Genomic DNA, 22,174 nt, shown 5'->3' with positions numbered 1-22,174 from the left:
TATGGGATGTAGAAATATCCGATCCATTTCCAGGTTGTATAATAGTATATATGTCCAAATCATGTTGTTTATCGAGTTATTTGCAACCGATCGATGTCCAGTGTGTCAAGATGGAGTCCCGCTAACGATAGCGAGTGCCCGGACGAAATATGGGTGAGCACCACTTCATCCGCATCACTTCCTGTTTGGGCGATCGGCCACCAGATGGCGCTCTTGAACCGTTGGAGAGTTGAGAGGGGCTCAACAGTACATATCATGTCTCCGGGGGAGAAATATGATTTCGATCACAGATTTTTGAAATATTGATATCAAAGACACTGTCCAGCGTCTTCGGCAGAATGAGCATGGCGGGGAAAGACGCTGCCCAGCGTTTTTGGCGATTAAAGTGTTAATGTGTGTTTATTGTATAGCAATAAGGTTGGATGAATTTGGCCATTGTATAAAAGCATTACATCACGCGACGGAGTGTTATAGAAATTAGATCATGCCGACCACCCATAGGCGTGATCTAATTTCTATAACACACTCTGTCGCGTGATGTAATGCTTAACTATAATTCTCTCTCTCTCTCTCTCTCTCTCTCTCTCTGTGTTTAACCCTCACTATAACTCTCTGTTTAACCTTCACTATAACTCTCTGTGTTTAACCCTCACTATAACTCTCTCTCTCTCTCTCCTCTCTCTCTCTCTCTCTCTCTCTCTCTCTCTCTCTCTCTCTCTCCTCTCTGTTTAACCTTCACTATAACTCTGTTTAACCCTCACTATAACTCTCTGTTTAACCTTCACTATAACTCTCTTTCTCTCTCCTCTCTGTTTAACCCTCACTATAACTCTCTCTGTTTAACCTTCACTATAACGCTCTCTCTCTGTTTAACCTTCACTATAACTCTGTTTAACCCTAACTATAACTCTCTCTCTCTGTTTAACCCTCACTATAACTCTGTTTAACCCTAACTATAACTCTGTTTAACCTTCACTATAACTCTGTTTAACCCTAACTATAACTCTCTCTCTCTCTGTGTTTAACCTTCACTATAACTCTGTTTAACCCTCACTATAACTCTCTGTTTAACCCTCACTATAACTCTCTCTCTCTCTCTCCCTCACTATAACTCTCTCTCTCTGTTTAACCCTCACTATAACTCTGTTTCTTTCTCTGTTTAATCCTCACTATAACTCTCTCTCTCTTTCTCCCCCCCTCCCCCAGAGGTGTAGGCCGTGAGAAAGACCATGTGTATCTTCAGCTTCATCACCTTCCTCCCCAGCAGTTGGCCTCCAGGCTGCCTGGTATCTCTGAGACGGCCATGATCTTCGCCGGAGTCGATGTCACCAAGGAACCAATCCCTGTTCTGCCTACAGTACACTACAACATGGGAGGAATACCCACTAACTTCAGAGGACAGGTATTATAGTAGTATTATTATTATAGTATTACTGTCCTGCCTACAGTACACTACAACATGGAAGGAATTCCAACTAACTTCAGAGGACCAGTATTATTATATTATAGTCCTATCATAACCACTCCCTCTCAGATGATCACTCACAGCAACAAAGAGGACACGGTGGTACCAGGGCTGTTTGCCTGCGGTGAGTCGGGCTGCGCTAGTGTCCATGGTGCCAACCGGCTCGGTGCCAACTCCCTGCTGGACCTGGTGGTGTTTGGAAGAGCCTGTGCCCTCACCATTGCTGAGATCTGCACCCCAGGTACCCCGGTCTCGCCTCTCCTCTCTTCTCTTTGCTTAGTCGTGCTTTATAACCGAATAGGGTCCATTTGGTAGATTATAGCCAAATCTTTTATAGCATGCACACACTACATGACTTTAAAATCCATCAGGTCGATGTGCTGTTCACACAAATCAAATGTATTTGTATAACCCGAGATCACATGGAATTGCCCCCATGGGCTTTACAAGTCAAGATGAAACATCACAATAGATCTAAAACAAAAACCACCATAAAACCCATATACATATCCATATACCAGACACAACACTCTGTTTGGTAATCGGCGGCTACGCGGCGTAGTGGGCAAGGCACTCGCCACGAAATGCTGGAGACACTGGGCTCGTCAGTTCGAGCCCAGCGCTCCACATTTGCTTTCAGTTTAGCTGGTCGTCCACAGTAATACACATTGGCCGTATTACGGGGAGGGAAACTGAAGGGTGGGGATCGGGCGTTGTGGACAGCGACTCCTACAGGTCGGTTGGTGCGCCTGCGCAGTAGAATCAGGAAGTGTCGGGGGCAGCGTGAGCCTCCCACGCGTTACTCCTCGCCACTGAGAGATCGAGCTGCGCAGGTGAAAAGATGCGACTGCTGTTACCTCAAGTACCAGAGGGGACTTGTGCTATGTATGACTTAGTCCACATTGCAGCCGGCTTGTGGGAGGCAAGAAACAGCGTCCGTGACAGGGGAGGGTTGAATTGGATGATACGAAATTGGGATGGGAGAAAATATAGAAAATGGGAGAAAGTGGATAAAAAAAAAAAACACTCTGTTTGGTAATCGAGGATCTTGATGTCGTTGTAGGTTCACACTACATGATTGATCAGCGACGGGTTTATACATACATACTACAAGATCTTTCACCAGGAGGAATCCCAGACAAGTCTGTCTGGTCTCCAAACTATGTTTTGTTACAAAAATACACACGAGAAGTGACCAGGGTTTTGAAGGTATTTGTTTTGGTCAGAGCTCAGAGGAATACACTGGAGAAAGCACAAGGCAAGGTTTTAGTGGTTTCTCTCTCTTCTCTTGTTCCCTGTTCTGTTTTTTTCCCCCAGACCACACCCACTGGTCTCTGTGTCATTCTCTCTCTGTCATTCTCTATTATCCTTCATATTCTCATTGTGGATATTCAGAATATTAAAATCTTGTCGCAAAATGCAGGTGATAAATACAGCTTTGAAGTTTGTAAAATCATTGAGCATAACAAGCTAGCGGAGAACAAAGTAAACTTGTCAACCGCACTCTGGTAATGATCTGTATATCTGTATCTCCCAGATCCTCACCCCCCCCCCCCCCCCCCTTTAAAATGTCCCTAAAATCATGAATGACAACTAATAGAGACTCTAATAACATGGCAGGGTCATCGATCATTGCAATAGGCTGTACAGTTTCATAATGTTCTTGTTGTGATTCAGACTCAAAGTAAATGTGACTCAACCACAGACTCTCTCGTGCTCTCTCTCTCTCTCTCTCTCCTCTCTCTCTCTCTCCTCTCTCCTCTCTCCTCTCTCCTCTCTCCTCTCTCCTCTCTCCTCTCTCCTCTCTCCTCTCTCCTCTCTCCTCTCTCTCTCATGCTCTCATTAGGCTGGTAAAGCTATGCCTCCTAAAGTGTGAAAACGGAAGTACAGGAAGTACCGGCTACAGGCTTTCCGGTTTCGACAAAACAATTATAGAAACGTGTGAAGTGCACAATATTTCCTCGTTTAAGCCACTGCAACGGCTTTGCCTGAAGAATTGACTACATGACCTGGACGTTCTAGCTTGTTTACCGACAGGATTCAGGAAAAGTTTGGTCCGTTCGGAGGCAGCTTCCAGGGGAACTACATACACCGGAAATTCACACTTTCAATTGTAGTGCTTTACCAGTCTTTATCTCACGGAGGAGATACAACTGGGAACGGGGTTATGCTCTCATTGGCTATAGCTCATTGTCTGTCCCAGACAGGGTCCAGATATTTAGCCTGCTTGATGTTTGTCGGGCGTCTGCGATGCATCAGACAGTCTATCGGGCTGCGTCTTGAACAGTTCACATATAGCAGTCGAGCACAGAGCGAAGGGAATGGAAGATCAGAGCTGTAACCATGACGTCTGAACTCGGCACTAGTGATTGAATGGGAAATAAAATGCCACTTGAGCTGAAAGGGAGCTGTCAATCAGACAGGAATTGATGGTCAGAGCTGCCAGATGAGCTATTTCTGAGCTGGATTTTGAATCGTTCAAAATGTGTCTCTGGTTATTAACGCATGTTTCTGTGGTGAGACATTTATCTCCACTTTACCCCGACTTTAAGACTCTTCTCTTCCCTTGTATCTGTAGAAGGGAAGCTGTCTCCTAGCAGGAGAGGAGTCACTGGTATTGTTGTTGTTGTTGTTGTTGTTGTTTGTGTTTACTATTGTTTATCTGTAGGAGAGAAGCTGTCTCCTCTGAAGCCTAACGCAGGAGAAGAGTCTGTGGCTAATCTGGACAAAGTGAGGTTTGCTAATGGCTCTCTGAGGACCTCTGAGATCAGACTCAATATGCAGAAGGTAGGACCACACACACACATACACTCTAAATGCTTTCTTGGAATCCACTAATTAAATGATTAGGGCTGCAACTAACAATTTGTTTGTTATCGATTCATCCGTCGATTATTTTATTGATTATTCTAAACTATTAATTTACAAAAACGAACAATTGATTCTATTTGGGGGGGGGGGGGGGGTGTGAGAGAGAGAGAGAGTGAGAACACTTTGTGTAGTGGGCGTGTCAACAGTGTCAGCTGAACACACACCAAAAAGGGAGATCACAGATATCGCTGAATGTCTTATTTCATAATACAAAGTTTCTGAATGGACGTTTGGATTATTTAACATTAAAGTTATTTAACACTTTGACTGCCATGAAACGTGTTTTGACGTCATTGCGGGCCATGCTCAAGTTGCCGGAGGACGCTGTACAGCGTCCTTATATCAATATTTCAAAAATCTGCGATCGGATTCATATGTCCCCTCCGCTGGCCTGAGATCCACCAGCAGGACCCACTGAGCTCTCTGGCGGTTCAGGAGCGCCATCTGGTGGCCGATCGGCGCAATCGCTTTAACAGGAAGTGGCATAGAGGTTGTGCTAGACGTCCGTAGTACTTCCGGGCGCTCGCTATAGGTCCCGGGACTCTGGCTCGTCACGCTACACAGTGATCGATTGCCAATAACTCGATAAACAACATGATTTGGACGTATATACCATTATACAAGCTGGAGATGGACCGGGTAAATTTACATCCCATAATGATAAGATTTCAACTCTACGATGATCGCCCAACGGCGCGCGGAGACTGGGGTGAGTTTCAGCGTGTAACGTTACCGTCTTCGATACTAACTGCTATTATCAACATTTGACCCACATTAGATGATTGGTATAACGCTGCCCACGGAATTATAAACGCCCCCTAGCCCATCCGGTCAACATCAGATGACGTGTAGTAACTTCTAGAAGTACGTCTAGTTGGAATTTTTTATATCGCGCTGATTGCCATAAAACTGTATTGCATCATCAATATAATGCATTTGGGGCTATAGATCACGTTCTGGAGAAAGCTGCAGAAAGAGATGAAAACATACTTATACATTAGACCATACTTTACTATGAATATGTGAATGAAAAAGTTTAACGTTGCTACACAATGAACAATACATATAGGACTTTGAATGGGCCCTAATAATGGCAATGTAGCAATAGAATTTAAAAAGTTATAGCCCTGCAAAGAAGGGGTACTTCTCCATAGACAAATAGAGCTGGCAATCTATGGTATATCATGAATTTAACCCAAGGCAACCAAAGTGTTAATGTTACACAGGTCGCGCTATGCATGCTTAGCTTGCTAACGTTAAGATAGCAGGAGCCGTCTGCCAACAAATATGTTGTTTAACCTCTTAAGCCTGATCGGCCCGGTACCGAGCTGATATTTATTTCACCTCACAAATAGATCAATACATTCCGTATTTAGTGATGTTGTGTTTCTTTTTCAAATGTAGCCAAGAATAAAGACCCTAATCCTATCAAAACGGCAGTAAAAGTGTATATTTTCAGCACTACGTTTGTTTAGCAATGATTTTAAGTGCCGTCAGGCGATTAAAAAAATGTATCTAATTAATTACAGGATTTGTAATTAATTAATCTAATTAATCGCATTTTAATCGCATTACCATTTTATGCCTCATATTCTATATTCTATAATCATATTTCAAATTGCATGTGTCCGGATGGCAGAATTCAGTACTGTATCTACAAAACCTTCTGTTTAATCATCTTCCATCTATTAATTTGCTTAGATTTTTCAGGTCTGGTCAATTTGAGCATGGTGTTATTCACAGTCAAAGATAAAAAAAAATGTATTGATATTCTCATTTGGTTCATTACAATTTACTCAAAATAAAATGTTCATTCAATCAATCACCGCGCAGATTGATTGATTGAATGAAAATGTTATTAACAGATTGCAGAATGGGTACAATACAGTACGGCTCAATACACACAATTGTTAAGGGAATGCAGACCAGAGAAAGACGTTTGTCAGGGTCCCCCATTTTCAATTAATAATGAATTGTAAGTAAGGGTGCAACTTGCACCGTGCAATCCATTCTTTGTGGATCTAGCCCACAGTATTTCTGACACTGGGAATACATTCCCTGAGATTCATAGATGTCCCTAGAATCAGATACCAAGAACAAGCAAATGCACCATATTAAAAAGAAAATCTGTAAATGTGTATTCTACATGCTTATGGAATGAATGAGATACAAAAAAAATATTATAAAAAAAAAAAAAATGTAATTAATTTTGAGTTAATTTTCATAACGCGATTATTTGCTGTGTAATTAATTAATCTAATTAACGCGATAAACTGACAGCCCTAGTTATTAGCTAAATATGAGCTCATAGAATTCTCTGCGCATTGCATCGGAAATCGGATGATTTTGACGTGAGGACAGGAAGCCATCATGAAATCGTTGTAGTCAGTTTGTAAGAAAGAGGAGACCCAGGGCTTTCAATGGATGTAAACATTTCAGAATTCCAGCATGTTTATATCTCACGGGTCGAACAAACTTCAGCGTATATTTGCCATAAAATACAATGTATATTGTTTCTTTACCTTTCTGTGAACGTCTAGGAAAAAAACTTGTTTCAATCCTGTGATTTTTGGCGCAGCTGTCCCATTATACAAAAGTAACTGTACTTACAGTAGATTTCATTCACTGTCTTTGCTGCCCTCTATCGGGCACCTGGTGGTACTAAATCCAGATTTAACACCGGAATCCGACAGAGGAGATCTTGGCCTTAAAAATGATGTATCACTTGACCATATAAAGCCATTTATAGGCAATATTGCATGTGTTTGGATGGCAAAATTCAGTACTGTATCTACAAAAAAACCTAGAAATGATATGCCCATTGTTAATTTGCTTAGATATTTACTATACGTGTTCTCGAGAAGTTGCTGAATGAGCTCAGTGGTAGTTGATAGCAGGGTGTTATTTACCGTCAAAGATGGTATTCTCCTTTGGTTCATTACGATCTACTCAAGCCTAGTAACCGACACAATATATCTGACACTGGAAATACATTCCCTGGGGTCCATAGATGTCCCTAGATACCAAGAACATGCAAATGGAACTTGTAGCAATTCTTCATTTACTTGGGTATGTACTTTTAGGTGAGTTTTCTGAAAATATGGCTAGGGCTTAACAGGTTAATAGAAGTTATTTATATTTTGAACATGATTCATTGTGCACTAGTTAGATTACACGTTGCGCATGTTATGACTTTGAACGTCTGCCATTTCCACCGCAAAAGGCACATACAAGTAACAATACGATGCGTCGATCATGAATATGCAAATCGACAAAATGTCATGGTCGACAAATCGTTGCAGCCCTATAAATGATACATGCATAATTCTGAATAGAACCTTCACCAAAGCCTAACTACCCGTTACAATAGAGATCCAATCGAACATTTCTAGATTTTTCATCCATAGACTTGCAAGTCTCAAGCCAATAATAACAAGTTCTTGTTCTATGCTGACAACATTCATCAAATTATATCTATCTCTCTCTCCCTGCAGACCATGCAGGCCCATGCTGCAGTGTTCCGTACAGGCCCTGTTCTCAAAGAGGGTTGTGACAAGATGGACGCTATCTACGGGACTCTGGAAGATATCAAGACTTTCGACAGAGGTCTGTATTTCTCTAAGTATCTCATCCTATCTGTCAACAACAATGGCAACAATGTCCAGGGGGTTTCCAGCTAAATGAGAAATAGTAACATTTTGCTATTATTTAATTCAATATAATTTAGTCCTATGGGAGAATGGATGTATGACTGTTGACTCAGTTTCACTATCATCTGTCAACTGCCAATGTCTTTTGTGGTTGTAATGAGCAGGCTCTATCTATTTTTTTCTGAAGAGAGAATGAGGCTAAAGAATGAATATAGACTAACATTACTCAGGGCAACAGGAAGGAAAAAAAACTTTACAGACAACATTGAGACAAAGCTTCCTGACACATCTCCATCCAAACTCTTGGAAGAACTCATTGAAATCTCATCTGATACCACCTGGAGAGCTAGTTTCAGAGTGTGGTGCTGAGTACCAAGTATCTCATGATGCAGCAGTTAAGGTGTTGATACCATTCAGCACCACATATCTGTGTGAAGCTGGCTTTTCATCCATGACAGCTCTGAAAACAAAATATAGGGCCAAGTTGAGCCTTGAGGATGACATGCGTGTTGCCTTGTCAAAGATCTCCCCACGTATTGACCGTATTATTAGCCAGCAGCAGCAGACCTCGCATTGAGCTAGAAATGCTGAGTGAACGAGTGCTTATTTTCTGTATTTATTTATATTTTTTGAGAAATGGTAACTTATTGATCCTTTTCTGTATTTAAAAAAAAATACATGATTTTCAGTTTTTGAGAAATGGTCACACTTATCCAAATATGCTATTTTTATGGAAAAGTGTGCAGCTGCAACAGATAGCACTTTAGTGATAATTAAATATGCTATTTGATTTACTACTACAAGCAGTGTAATGTCAACAGTACTAAGCCATTTAGACCTGAAACACCTGTTAATAATGCATTATATAGCCTGCATATACACACAAATGTGTTTCCCGGTTTCTTAAATAAACATTATTTTGAAAGCAAGCACTTTTGTCATCATTGTAGCAAAAAAGACAGGACCGGAAAAGTCTTTATCGTATGTAGGGGTGCCCTGGAATATTTTATTGAACACGGGGGTGCTTTGGCAGCAGAAAGGTTGAAAACCCCTGGATTACCAGACCGTTTTTATAGTCATGGCAAAGCCAACACACTGAGAACAAACACTCACTCGTATTTTCAAAATAGTCTGCGAACACCAATCTAATCCTCTCCTCTCTCCTCTCCTTTCTTCTCTCCCCCACTCATCCTCTCCCCTCCTCTCTCCTCCCTCCAGGCATTGTGTGGAACACAGACTTGGTGGAGACATTAGAGCTCCAGAATCTGATGCTGAACGCCGTCCAGACCATTCATGGAGCTGAGCAACGCAAAGAGAGCAGAGGAGCTCACGCCAGAGAAGACTACAAGGTGTGTGTGTGTGTGTGTGTGTGTACATCTCATCTTCACTAAGTGCATCAGAATGTTATGATGAGTGTTGTCCACCGGGGGGGGGGGGGGGGGTTCATGTGCAGAAAAGCAGGTGAGACGTCCAGGTAGCAAATAATTTGTAAGCAGTCATCTGAAAGATTATTTAGCAGGGTTTCAGTAGTTGTGTGTAGACTTAGACCTTATTGTTCTTGCGGGGAAATTCCTTTTCACATCACTGTACTCATAAGGCAACAGTACATACAACAGCCCACAGTAACAACATACAACGACAGAGAGCAGTAGTACACACTCATTCCTGTTCATTGAGGCCTTTTGTTCAAGTCAGCTGTGGCTGCAGGGATCAGGCTTTTACCAAAGCGAGTCCTTCTGCACCTCAGTGTTCTGTACTGCACCCAAAGGGCAGTAGGGTGAGGTAGTGACCTCAGTGTTCTGTACTGCACCCAGAGGGCAGTAGGGTGAGGTAGTGACCTCAGTGTTCTGTACTGCACCCAGAGGGCAGTAGGGTGAGGTAGTGACCTCAGTGTTCTGTACTGCACCCAGAGGGCAGTAGGGTGAGGTAGTGACCTCAGTGTTCTGTACCAGCTGCACCCAAAGGGCAGTAGGGTGAGGTAGTGACCTCAGTGTTCTGTACTGCACCCAGAGGGCAGTAGGGTGAGGTAGTGACCTCAGTGTTCTGTACCAGCTGCACCCAGAGGGCAGTAGGGTGAGGTAGTGACCTCAGTGTTCTGTACCAGCTGCACCCAGAGGGCAGTAGGGTGAGGTAGTGACCTCAGTGTTCTGTACCAGCTGCACCCAGAGGGCAGTAGGGTGAGGTAGTGACCTCAGTGTTCTGTACCAGCTGCACCCAGAGGGCAGTAGGGTGAGGTAGTGACCTCAGTGTTCTGTACCTGCACCCAGAGGGCAGTAAGGTGAGGTAGTGATTGAGTGTGATGTCCTGTTCTATTGAGGTCACAATGCATGCAATGGCCATATTGTTCAGGTCTGTGAGGTTGGGTGTGGGTAGGGCTTCTCGACACAAATCATAATCACGATTATTTGGATTGATGCCTTTCTGTAATCTTCCACAAGTTACCAAAGACGTGTCATGGCTCCCTCCTCCCTCTCAACTAATGTTTGGGCTTGAGCGGGGGGTGGCGCACTGCTGCGAAGGAAGGGTGCATTGCAACATGAGACAAAATTTGAGCAACGCGGCATGCGGCACAGAGCGATTATCCTGTGTGTCATTGTCACAGTGAAGACAAATCAGTTGAGAAGCACAGCTGGTAGCGATACTGGGTCAAATGAATATTCAAACCGTTTAAAATGTTCTGAATCTGCCACTAGGGGCAGAGCAGCCAACCGTGAGTGAGTTAATGTACGAGTCAGTGACAGCGCGAGTAATATAGATGCATGTAAGAATCTACATTTCTGACAACACTAGTGTATATTTTGTGTCACAGGACCGCATGGATGAGTTGGACTATGCCAGGCCGCTGCAGGGCCAGGAGAGGAAGCCCTTTGAAGAACACTGGAGGAAACACACGCTGTCCCACGTCGACCCCAAGACTGGCAAGGTACACTACATCATCCCTCCATGTAATACACTACATCATCTCTCCATGTAATACACTACATCATCCCTCCATGTAATACACTACATCATCCCTCCATGTAATACACTACATCATCTCTCCATGTAATACACTACATCATCCCTCCATGTAATACACTACATCATCCCACCATGTAATACACTACATCATCCCTCCATGTAATACACTACATCATCTCTCCATGTAATACACTAAATCATCTCTCCATGTAATACACTACATCATCCCTCCATGTAATACACTACATCATCCCTCCATGTAATACACTACATCATCTCTCCATGTAATACACTACATCATCCCTCCATGTAATACACTACATCATCCCACCATGTAATACACTACATCATCCCTCCATGTAATACACTACATCATCCCTCCATGTAATACACTACATCAGTGGTTCTCAAACTGTGGTACGCGTACCACTAGTGGTACTTGGTGGTACTGCTGGTGGTACTTGAAAACATTTACAAAAAAGCACAAAAAAAAAAAAAAAATTAAACATAACATCAAATTAGACACACAGGCATTAAGAGTAAACATCCAGTAAACATTTTTTTTTGCAGTCAGGCCACTGAACTTAGAAGCAGGCCAGGCCAGTGTTTCTGGTTGCGGTGGCGCGATAGTTAGATAACCTAAGTGGGGAACAACCAGGAGATCACTGTGACAGAGAGTAATGCAGTCTAAACAGTCATAAATCTTTAATTCAACTTCAGCCCTGATCATAACCATTTATTTTTAGATTTTTTTGTAATGTCAGATAACAAATCTGACATTACAAAAAATCCATCAAAATCTGTGTTGCTGCTAATCATTGACACATGCCTAGCCTGTAACAATCCCCCCCAGAAAAATTTACTTTGCATTTGATATATTGAAAATATTTTACTTTTTGTGTGTTTTTTTTAACAATAATTTGTGATGCCATCACACAAACTGGCATTTAAAGGGTAAACATAAAAAAAATTATTGAATATGTGTTTTCTTTTCTTTTTTACAATAATTTGTGATGCCCATCACAAACACTGGCATTTAAAGGGTAAAAATTCAAAGATTCCTGCACCAGAATGCAGGAAATTAAGTTTTTGTAACAAAATAATTGTGTGTGTGTGTGTGTGTGTGTGTGTGAGAATGATGGACAATCACTTGCTGTGTGAGAGACAGACAGAGAGAGAGAGAGATAGAGAGAGAATTAAGTACATTTGCTGAAATACAGTTGTTCTTAATTTTCTCACTTGCTATGTGAGAATGTTAGTTATTATGTTCTCAATGCCCCTTGCATTGTATGAGTTGTGTGGAAGCGTTTGCTAGTTCTAGTGCTATCCCTTTGTACATTGTGGCTGTGTCTGACTAAAGTTAACAATACATAATGGTATTAGGAATACATTTGCCTCCTGCGTGAACTGCGCATAGCTGAATAGACTGTATTTTAACGCCGGTCATATGGTGGTACTTGGAGAGCCAGCTACGTTCTCAGGTGGTACTTGGTGTAAAAAGTTTGAGAACCATTGCACTACATCATCCCACCATGTAATACACTACATCATCCCTCCATGTAATACACTACATCATCCCTCCATGTAATACACTACATCATCCCTCCATGTAATACACTACATCATCCCACCATGTAATACACTACATCATCCCACCATGTAATACACTACATCATCCCTCCATGTAATACACTACATCATCCCTCCATGTAATACACTACATCATCCCACCATGTAATACACTACATCATCCCTCCATGTAATACACTACATCATCCCTCCATGTAATACACTACATCATCCCAGCATGTAATACACTACATCATCCCTCCATGTAATACACTACATCATCCCTCCATGTAATACACTACATCATCCCACCATGTAATACACTACATCATCTCTCCATGTAATACACTACATCATCCCTCCATGTAATACACTACATCATCCCTCCATGTAATACACTACATCATCCCACCATGTAATACACTACATCATCCCACCATGTAATACACTACATCATCCCTCCATGTAATACACTACATCATCCCTCCATGTAATACACTACATCATCCCACCATGTAATACACTACTTCATCCCACCATGTAATACACTACATCATCCCTCCATGTAATACACTACATCATCCCTCCATGTAATACACTACATCATCCCACCATGTAATACACTACATCATCCCTCCATGTAATACACTACATCATCCCACCATGTAATACACTACATCATCCCACCATGTAATACACTACATCATCCCACCATGTAATACACTACATCATCCCTCCATGTAATACACTACATCATCCCTCCATGTAATACACTACATCATTCCACCATGTAATACACTACATCATCCCTCCATGTAATACACTACATCATCCCTCCATGTAATACACTACATCATCCCAGCATGTAATACACTACATCATCCCTCCATGTAATACACTACATCATCCCAGCATGTAATACACTACATCATCCCAGCATGTAATACACTACATCATCCCTCCATGTAATACACTACATCATCCCAGCATGTAATACACTACATCATCCCTCCATGTAATACACTACATCATCCCTCCATGTAATACACTACATCATCCCACCATGCAATATACTACATCATCCCTCCATGTAATACACTACATCATCCCACCATGTAATACACTACATCAGGGGTCAGCAACCTTAGGCACGAGTGCCACCATTGGTATGTGGTATCTTAACCAATGGCACGCTAGCAAGTGTGTAAGAGAGGAACCTTTTTGGAAATGTTGAAGTATCCTCTCATCCCCAGGCTGAGTTACCTCTTGCACAGCCTGTTATTTATGGCAGTTTGACTGATATACCAGGGATATTTCAAGGTCAGAGCCAATCATAGGGGTCAGTCTGTTGTTGTTTGCCGAACATTGAGTGTTAAACGCCTAATTTGAGACCAAACATGAGAAAACTTTAAAGGATCGGGATGACTGGAAGCACCGATGGAGGGCCCGTCCGAGGACGACCTAGATATGATGCAGACGAGGCTGAATGTGTCCCGGTATGGCAAGCAAGCATCTCATAAAGATGGCGGCATTCTTGTATAGCGCTCTTATATAATTATGAGAGGAAAATGGTTATTAAAACTATTGCTATGCACGTTGCCTATATGGATGGAATAGAATTACAGATCTGTTGGAGATTTACATTTTGATGTGGTGTCATAATTAAACTTAATGTTGATATGGCACACTGATTAACAAGAACATTTTTATCACTTCTTAGCACTTATCAAAAAGGTTGCTGAACCCTGACATGTAATACACTACAACAGCCCTCTGGATGGTGTCCTTGAAGGGTGTCTCTACCAAAATTAAGAATAATTGAATTTCACTATAATTTCATCCATAAGGACAGAAAATGTATGACTATTCTGATTATAGTTGTTACACTCTCCTATAATGATCAACTCATTTACAGTATAGACATAGAACTCTGTAATAAAACATAATCTAAAAGCTAAGATCTTCTCAGACGGGGGCCCTGGGACAGAATCTTATCAGATCATGGGGTCTGTGGTGTTGGTTTAAGGGGTCCTGGACGTGAAAATGTTTGAGAACCACTGTTTTACACACAGAGGAATATATAAATTAGGCCAATTGTCTCTGACTGTGTGTGTGTGTGTGTTTCCTAGGTGACTCTGGCGTACAGGCCCGTGATTGACGCCTCTTTGGACGAGGAGGCGTGTTCCCACATCCCGCCTGCTATCCGCTCATATTAAAAACGTGCAAATATCCAACACATCGGGGCGGTCAGGTGGCGTAGCCGAGATTGCGCTCGTCACCAATGCAAGAGGCTGCGGTCTCGACTCCCGGAGTTAGCATTGCCTTGGCTTGGGCTGATCGCTATACTAACTCGTTTGGCTGGGTTAGGGGGAGGGAAGCCGTGGGTGGGAAACTGGCGTTGTGGACAGCGACACCTACAGGTCAGGTCTGGGCGCTTGCTCAGCGGAGGCAGGACTTGAGGAAGGCAGCGTGACCTCCCACGCGTTACACTTCACCAATGAGAGCCCTTGCTGCCAGGTGAGAAGAGAGCCACTGGCTGTCGCTGCACGTGTCGGAAGAAGCGTGCGGATACTTCAGGGTTCCCTTGTACCGACCAGTAGGAGAACATGCGCACAACAACCAGGTAGGGGAGGGGGGGGAATTGGCACAACGACTAAATTAGGACGGGGAGAAAACAGAGAAAAATTGGAGAAAGAGAGATACAAAAACATATATATATATCCAACACATCATAGTGTATCTGTATTTATGAAAAACCACAAGTCACACTCTCGCTGTTCCCTTTTCTACTCTCTGCAACATGAACCTCATGCTCATAAGGAAAGCTTAATGCGGAATATCTCAAATTTGTCCAAAAATAAAAACGTTTATAAAAATAATGAATCTTTACTGTAAATTTTAAACAAGTGATTTGTGCAAGCTTGAGTGATTTGTGTATATTTTAAAGAACCCATCAACCTTCTGAAGACAATTCTCTCGCGTCTGCTTACATTTGCTTAAGGACAGTCCCATCGTCCATGAGTCAATATTTAATATTTAAATATCAATTGATTGTCTGCGGCACAGCTCTGAGTCTTGACGTTTCCAGCTATAAAAACACACTGATGCCCTTAATCAAAAACATCCACGTTTGTTCTCCTCCAGCCGGTGGCCTTGAGCTGCATTCATGACCGCTGGGAACTGGAACGTTAACAGGTGTAACAACCTCTGACCTCCAATCTTTCGACCTCCTGACGTGAAGCATTCAGGTTGGAAAAGGTGACGCTGTCTATGGTGGCCAGCTACTAGCAAGCGGAGCCACCAGAGGTTGCTACTACTACGGTTTGCAGTTATAGTTTGTCCTTATATTGTATATATTATTCACATTACTACAGCTATACCAACAGCTAAAAGCATATAGTGTACCCAAAACGCAACTATTTAAACCTTACTACAGAAATAGCAACAGCTAAAAGCATATAGCGTGTTAAACAGACGTGGTCGTTTTAAGAGGTATTTTTCCAACTCTGGAGGTTGAAAACTGCCCAGTTCCTCCTTCTCATGAATGCAACTGTTCACTCACTCGTTCTCATCTGTACTGTAAAGTTCTGTACGTCATGCATGCAATGTTTTGTAGGTTCTATTGAAACTCAATAAAGATGCTCAAATAATCACTAATGATGGTTTTCTTACTGATGACTTGGTTGTCAAATGAAAAGTCCTGAGTGGATATGATGCACAACAGTTCTAATCTGTCAAATGATTTGAATGTTTTTCATCTGATTTCACTTTTACTCTTTTGCAACCTTTTAAGGGAACATGCCAACATTACCAGAAATCTTATCGTCTTCTCCAGAGTCAGACAAGAAGATAAATACCAATTTTTCTCTGCGTTCAGTAGAAGGCTATCTGGCTGCAAGCTAGCCTAGCTTAGCAGAAATTAATGTAAATGGATACGGATCAGCTAGCATAGTTGTTGGTCAAAAACACCTCTTCCAGAGTTTTAAGCTAGACTAGTGGTATCCGCTTCCATTAATTTGTGCTGCTAGCTTGCAGTCGGATGCACAGAGAGAAAATTGGTATCCATCTTGTCTGATTGGAGAAGACTGTAAGCACATTTCACATGTTTGCATGTTCCTTCAAATCTCATGTAGGCTATAGAATAATAAATCGGATGTTTTTTCAAGTTGAAGCTTGTGAATTATACATATTGTAATTTGTAACATAACCCTTTGGGGTTAAGAGTCTACTCTAGACTAGACTCACTATGAATTGTAAATGGGGGACCCTGATGTAAACAAGACAAACGTCTTTCTCTGGTCTGCATCCCCTTAACAATTGTGTGTATTGAGCCGTACTGTATTGTACCCATTCTGCAATCTGTTAAATAAAGTTTTCATTCATTCATTAATTCATTCAATAAGGAGGCCTGTATTAGGACTAATTGTAACTCTGCCTCAGACAGACGTACCGAACATGGTACATCAAATGCCAGAGTTTTACATTATTATTTTTAATTTAATTAATTTCAATGTACTTAACTTTTTTTTCCGATCAAATCTTTATAAAAAAAATTCAAAACAAGACGAGACGCAACACAATAATAATAATAAACAACAATAATAGACAGGACTTCACATGGCAATAACAGTAGTAATAATAATAACACAAATGATAATAATTGGACTAACAAAATAATAAAACTGAGTATAAATTAAATAAGTCGCCACTTAAATTCTAGGTAAAGGAGTAGGAAATAACCCCTTACTTATAGTGAACCTCCTGAGCACTCTCCATCTCCATATCCGGCAGCCACGGATCTCAACCCGGAGGACCCACAGTCCGGCACCCCTGTGAGCCAAAGCACCACGCCTCTTTGATGCCTCGACCCGCAGAGACCCCGAACCGCGGCCCCCCCCCCCGGCCCGAGCCCACAACCACCAGATCCACAGCCAGAGGGACCCGAAACATATATATAATTAAATATATAAGCAAAAACAAAATCAAATACATAAAACCAAAAAGAAAAATAACAGACATGAACACTCGCTCGTTCTCCCCCCCACCCGCCCCCCTCTCACCCCAGGACCCCAACGTGAGACATTCATATAATACCTTATTCGATACTCAAAAATTCCAAAGTCATATGCATTCTTTTAACTTTTCCACCGCAGCCAACCAAATTGCGATATTTGCTTCATTAACACCTATAACACGTGCAGTGGATATCTCCATACGATAAATGACGATAGGTGAGAATCGGACATAACTTATCCGGTTGTATCCAGCGTGAAGCAATCAACTTTTTGGCACCTGTAAGGCTGGCCAAAATGAGTCTCTTTACATGTATAGAGGTCGGCAATTGAGAAACATCATTTAACAATAATACAGAAGGCAAGGTCGGTATGGTCAAAGAGAAAATCTCTGATAGTTGAGAGGTAACATTTTCCCAGAAGATCTCAACAGGAGGGCACTCCCAGTACATATGCATATATGTTCCAATGGCACCGTTTGGACATAAGGACGTACATCGAGAGTCAGGTCTGAGACCCATTAGGTTCAATCGCCTGGGGGTCAAAGAAGTCCTGTAACTGAGGGGTTACAAAACCCTGACTGTATTAAAGATTGTGATAGATTAAACCACTACTACATATTATTATTATTATTATTACTTGCCAGACAGTACAGTTAAATATGGCAGACACTCAGAATAGACGGCACGGTGACAAGGAGATATCATTTACAGTATTTATTATTATGCAGCCAATATACAAATGGGAATGACTTGGTCGCTCTTTTATGGCGAATGATATTAGAAAGTCAGCGAGTAGCAAAGTCAGTGGGAATGAATAATTCCTAGGCTAGGTATACTAGACAAACGCCGCCTGGCGTGGGATGGCAATATAGGGGGGCAAACGAGGGTACCGCTGGAGACGGGTGATATCCTCCCAGAGTTGTAAGCTCCAGAGGAAGGAAGAAGGTACGGATACTCTGGCTGTTCACTTGAAGAAAAGGGGTTCTCATACGGATCCGGTCTTTATAATCCAAGTGCTCAGTAGCAAGGTAATAGCTGTAATCCAATGCTCGATAGCAATGATGATAGCCAGCCAGCTTCGTCCTCGAAGCTAGCCCGAGGTAAGATCTTCAAGGTAGTTAAATCCAAACGACAGTGGGTATTAACGATGCTCTTCTCCACGGTACTATGTTTCCACAATCACTATAATCCAACCAATAATGGTTCTACAATATCGCCGCGGTAGGTTCCAATGCGCACATGTCCAATAGTTCTGCTACTAGGCCCACCTCGTGTGCTGGCACTAATTACTTTAAGTCCACACACACTTGCTAAGGTTCACACTAGTTACTAAACGAACGAACTGCTTGTTAATGCTGCACACCGAACGAACTGCTGTAATACGATTCACACTAAATGACGACTCTTTACTTCACATTAAGTTAGGTCGAACTTGACTCTGCTATACGCTAGGTGCAGCTACTGCTGTTGCATTACTCCGGACGAACTTCACGTTACTGCATTAGATCGAACAACACTACTGTTTGCGCCTTCCACAATATATATACTTAGAGGGCTTTCTAGTGCCCAGCCGCAGCTCTTTTCTGGAATCAATGCGCTGGCACCAGGCATGTCCCAACTTGTCCAGACTCGCCTTTGAACCTGTCTCAGGGGCGCGGTTCTTGGCGCTGCCAACGTCAAGGGCATTATCCAATGAGGAAAGCGAATAATGCTATGATTCAAACGGAGGCTTAAAGGGATATAGCTTATATATATAAATAATATACAAGTTATATAAAACAATAAAATGTAGATTCTCAATGTTAATCTGGCCCTTCACAACAAGTCCTATGAACAAAATTTAGATGAATCTGTTGGTGATCTGGGTTGCGTGATGATAGCCGAACATTTTCCCATACTGCATCCCAATCAAAATCTACATCCAACTCAGGGATATCCTTTCTCCAAATCGTATCTAGGGATAGGTCCTTATATGAGGACATAAGTAAGTGGCGATAAAAGTCGGAGACGAAGCCTCTCGATGTCTCCCTGTCATAAAATAATTTGTGAAACCGGTGATGCTCTAGTGGAATGTCCCATGGAACGCCATGAGCCTTCAGAGCTGCTCTTATTTGTAAATAAAAGAAAAAGGAGGTTCTGGGGAGATCATATCCGTTGGATAGATCCTGGAAAGAGCGGAGACCAGAGTTATCGAAGATATCCATCAATGTATGGATGCCTTTCTTTTCCCATCTAGGGTACCTAATAGGTTGTTGTCCAATAAGGAGTAAATTGTTATTAAATAGAGGGGAATGCGTGTGCCATTTATGGCGATTAGTGCACGCTTTCTGGGTGTCACGCCAAATCTGGATCACGTGTGATAAGAGGGCCAAATCGTAATTTGCATTGCTTAATTGAAATGTTGGTATACACAATGGGTCTCATTCCCGAAAATTTTTCAAAGATATATTCTGGAAGACTTATCTTGGAACCACTGAGACATAATCTATGACAAGTACACTCTGAGTCCTGAACGTGCTGGAGATATGTCTTAAGTGGCTGAAACGGTTGCAGAAATTATATGATCTGATATCTGCTTGGAGAATGGCATTATGTCGTAAACTCCAAAGCGCGTTCCCGTTCAGCTCATTTGCATACAAACCACGCCCCCGACAGTCCTTATAAAGCAACTGTTGACGCAGCTGTGTGAAATGGAATGGCGGAAGTGCTTTGAGAGCTGCGTGATTACGAAACCTAGCGTCAGTGCCAATCAGAGAGCGTCTCCGAGAAATGCGGCTAGGTTTCATAATCACGCTTGCGCCCATCAAAACTAGATTAGATTAATGTATTGGCATCATATACAGCTCGCGGTACACTACACACCTGCCGCAGCGCGCGCGCACACACGCGCGCGCAGTACTGTATATGAATGAATGAATGACATATAATATATATAGCCTACGGGCCGGCGGGCGTAATGAATGAATGAAGCAGTATGGCTTATTATTCCATAAGCCTATAGGCTACTGTTCATTCGTAGGCGCACACAAGACTTGTTATGGAATATTAATGCAGTCTATTTCCACCGATTAGCTTTAGTTCTTATTTATTTATCCACTGTCATTTCAGTGTTGGTGTATAGGCTATATAGTGTATTTCAATATAAGTTTAATTGATATATTCGAAGGAATGCAGGTTTATAGCTATATAAACCCCCTCCAATGTACAGTAAATGACCAAGTATGGTTTTGTCAATATTCCAATGTACAGTTTTGCTTGTACAGTGTAAGTCTACCACCCCTCCAACAACAGTTTCTCTTTTTTTTTTAAACTTTGGCCATTTCCCTGGCTCTTTTATACGTTTATCGCATTTATACTTGGTCAAGTTCGACCGACAGAAGCAGGCTGAAAGGGTTCAGATGGGGGGGAGGACACTCTGGGAAAGGCACGGCTGCAGTCCGGGATTCGAACTCGCTCAGCCCCAGATCCGTGACGAGCACGGTTGTCCACGGCGCTGAAATAGCACTCGCGGTACGTGGTGAGCTACTGGAGCTCCCCTCCTCCAACAGTTTCTATGTCAAATGTACTCTCTTTTCTGGACTCTTTTTGTATCACAAACAGTACTGTATTTGCAAATCTGGTATGTCATAAACAGGCATGCGTTGTTCATGGGACGGGGTAGCACGGTGTGCAAGCTCACTCGCTATTTGCATATCAATAGCGCCGGTCGTCAGGTGTGTTAAATACGTTCTCAGACACATTCACACCTAACATGTTGTGAAGACGTGTTACATTCCATTCGTAGAGGCAATTAGGCACTGTCTTTAGTCTGTGCCCAAGCTTGGGGACATTAAATGCGCATTCGCGGGAGCGCGCGCACGCGCCGGGAGCGCGCGTGCACGTGGTGCGTGTCACCCCAGATGATTTCAATAACGCACCACTGGTCATAAATGTATAGATGTAGCAGTACTGTCTATCTGTGTCGTGTGTGTATGCATATATGGTATGATGAATTGAAAATGGGGGACCCTGATGTAAACAAGACGAAATTCTTTCTCTGGTCTGCATCCCCTTATGTAATTGAGCTGTACTGTACTGTACCCATTCTGCAATCTGTTAATAAAGTTTTCAATCAATACCAATCAATGGGATACATTGCATGTTGACCTGCATTCTTTCAAATGTATATAATTAATCATTAAAACAGATGTGTAACAAATAAGAAATGCAAATTCCACAGAAGGCATTAAATTATTATTATTTTCAATCATTTCACAATAATTGCATAATTGTGTTTGAATATCTGAGTAATTAAAGTAATTATACATTTGTCCAAAATAGCTGGTTCAGATATGGTTAATCCAGCTGCCCTGTGATCAGATGAATCCATATTATTTATTTTTCCGACATCAAATGCGTAATTTCTTATCATACAAATATTGTCATATTTATTTTAATTATGATCAAGTAATTAATTCCAAGGAGGCCTGTAGCGTTAACATGAAGGAATCACTATGAGAACACAGTCTGTCAAGTTGTAATAAAGTTTTAAATTAGTCAATCAATCATGAGATTTGATCGTGGGCTGAGAGCATATTTAAGAGTGCTCCTCAGCACTCTTGGATCTGCTCTCAAATAAGATCTCAGGAAAATTTGAGGACTCCC

At 42.0% G+C, this 22,174-nt stretch overlaps 1 protein-coding gene across 1 annotated transcript in view; it reads left to right on the top strand.

The window, feature by feature from the left end:
• LOC311227852 (succinate dehydrogenase [ubiquinone] flavoprotein subunit, mitochondrial) overlaps nt 1–16,173 on the top strand; it is a 55,817-nt gene extending 39,644 nt beyond the window's left edge. The window contains exons 9-15 of the mRNA XM_084313694.1: nt 1,207–1,402; nt 1,535–1,706; nt 4,134–4,252; nt 7,831–7,942; nt 9,205–9,335; nt 10,796–10,909; nt 14,646–16,173. Of these exons, the coding sequence (XP_084169820.1) occupies nt 1,207–1,402; nt 1,535–1,706; nt 4,134–4,252; nt 7,831–7,942; nt 9,205–9,335; nt 10,796–10,909; nt 14,646–14,732 (931 nt within the window). The 3' untranslated portion in view covers nt 14,733–16,173. The remainder of the gene's footprint in view (nt 1–1,206; nt 1,403–1,534; nt 1,707–4,133; nt 4,253–7,830; nt 7,943–9,204; nt 9,336–10,795; nt 10,910–14,645) is intronic.
• Nucleotides 16,174–22,174: the final 6,001 nt, after the last annotated feature.

The sequence above is a fragment of the Notolepis coatsorum genome, assembly GCF_963971535.1.
Source record: "Notolepis coatsorum genome assembly, chromosome: 4".
In the NCBI taxonomy this organism is placed as follows: Eukaryota; Metazoa; Chordata; class Actinopteri; order Aulopiformes; family Paralepididae; genus Notolepis; species Notolepis coatsorum.
Note: the sequence above shows the minus strand (reverse complement) of the source record. Positions and strands in the feature narration are given on the sequence as shown.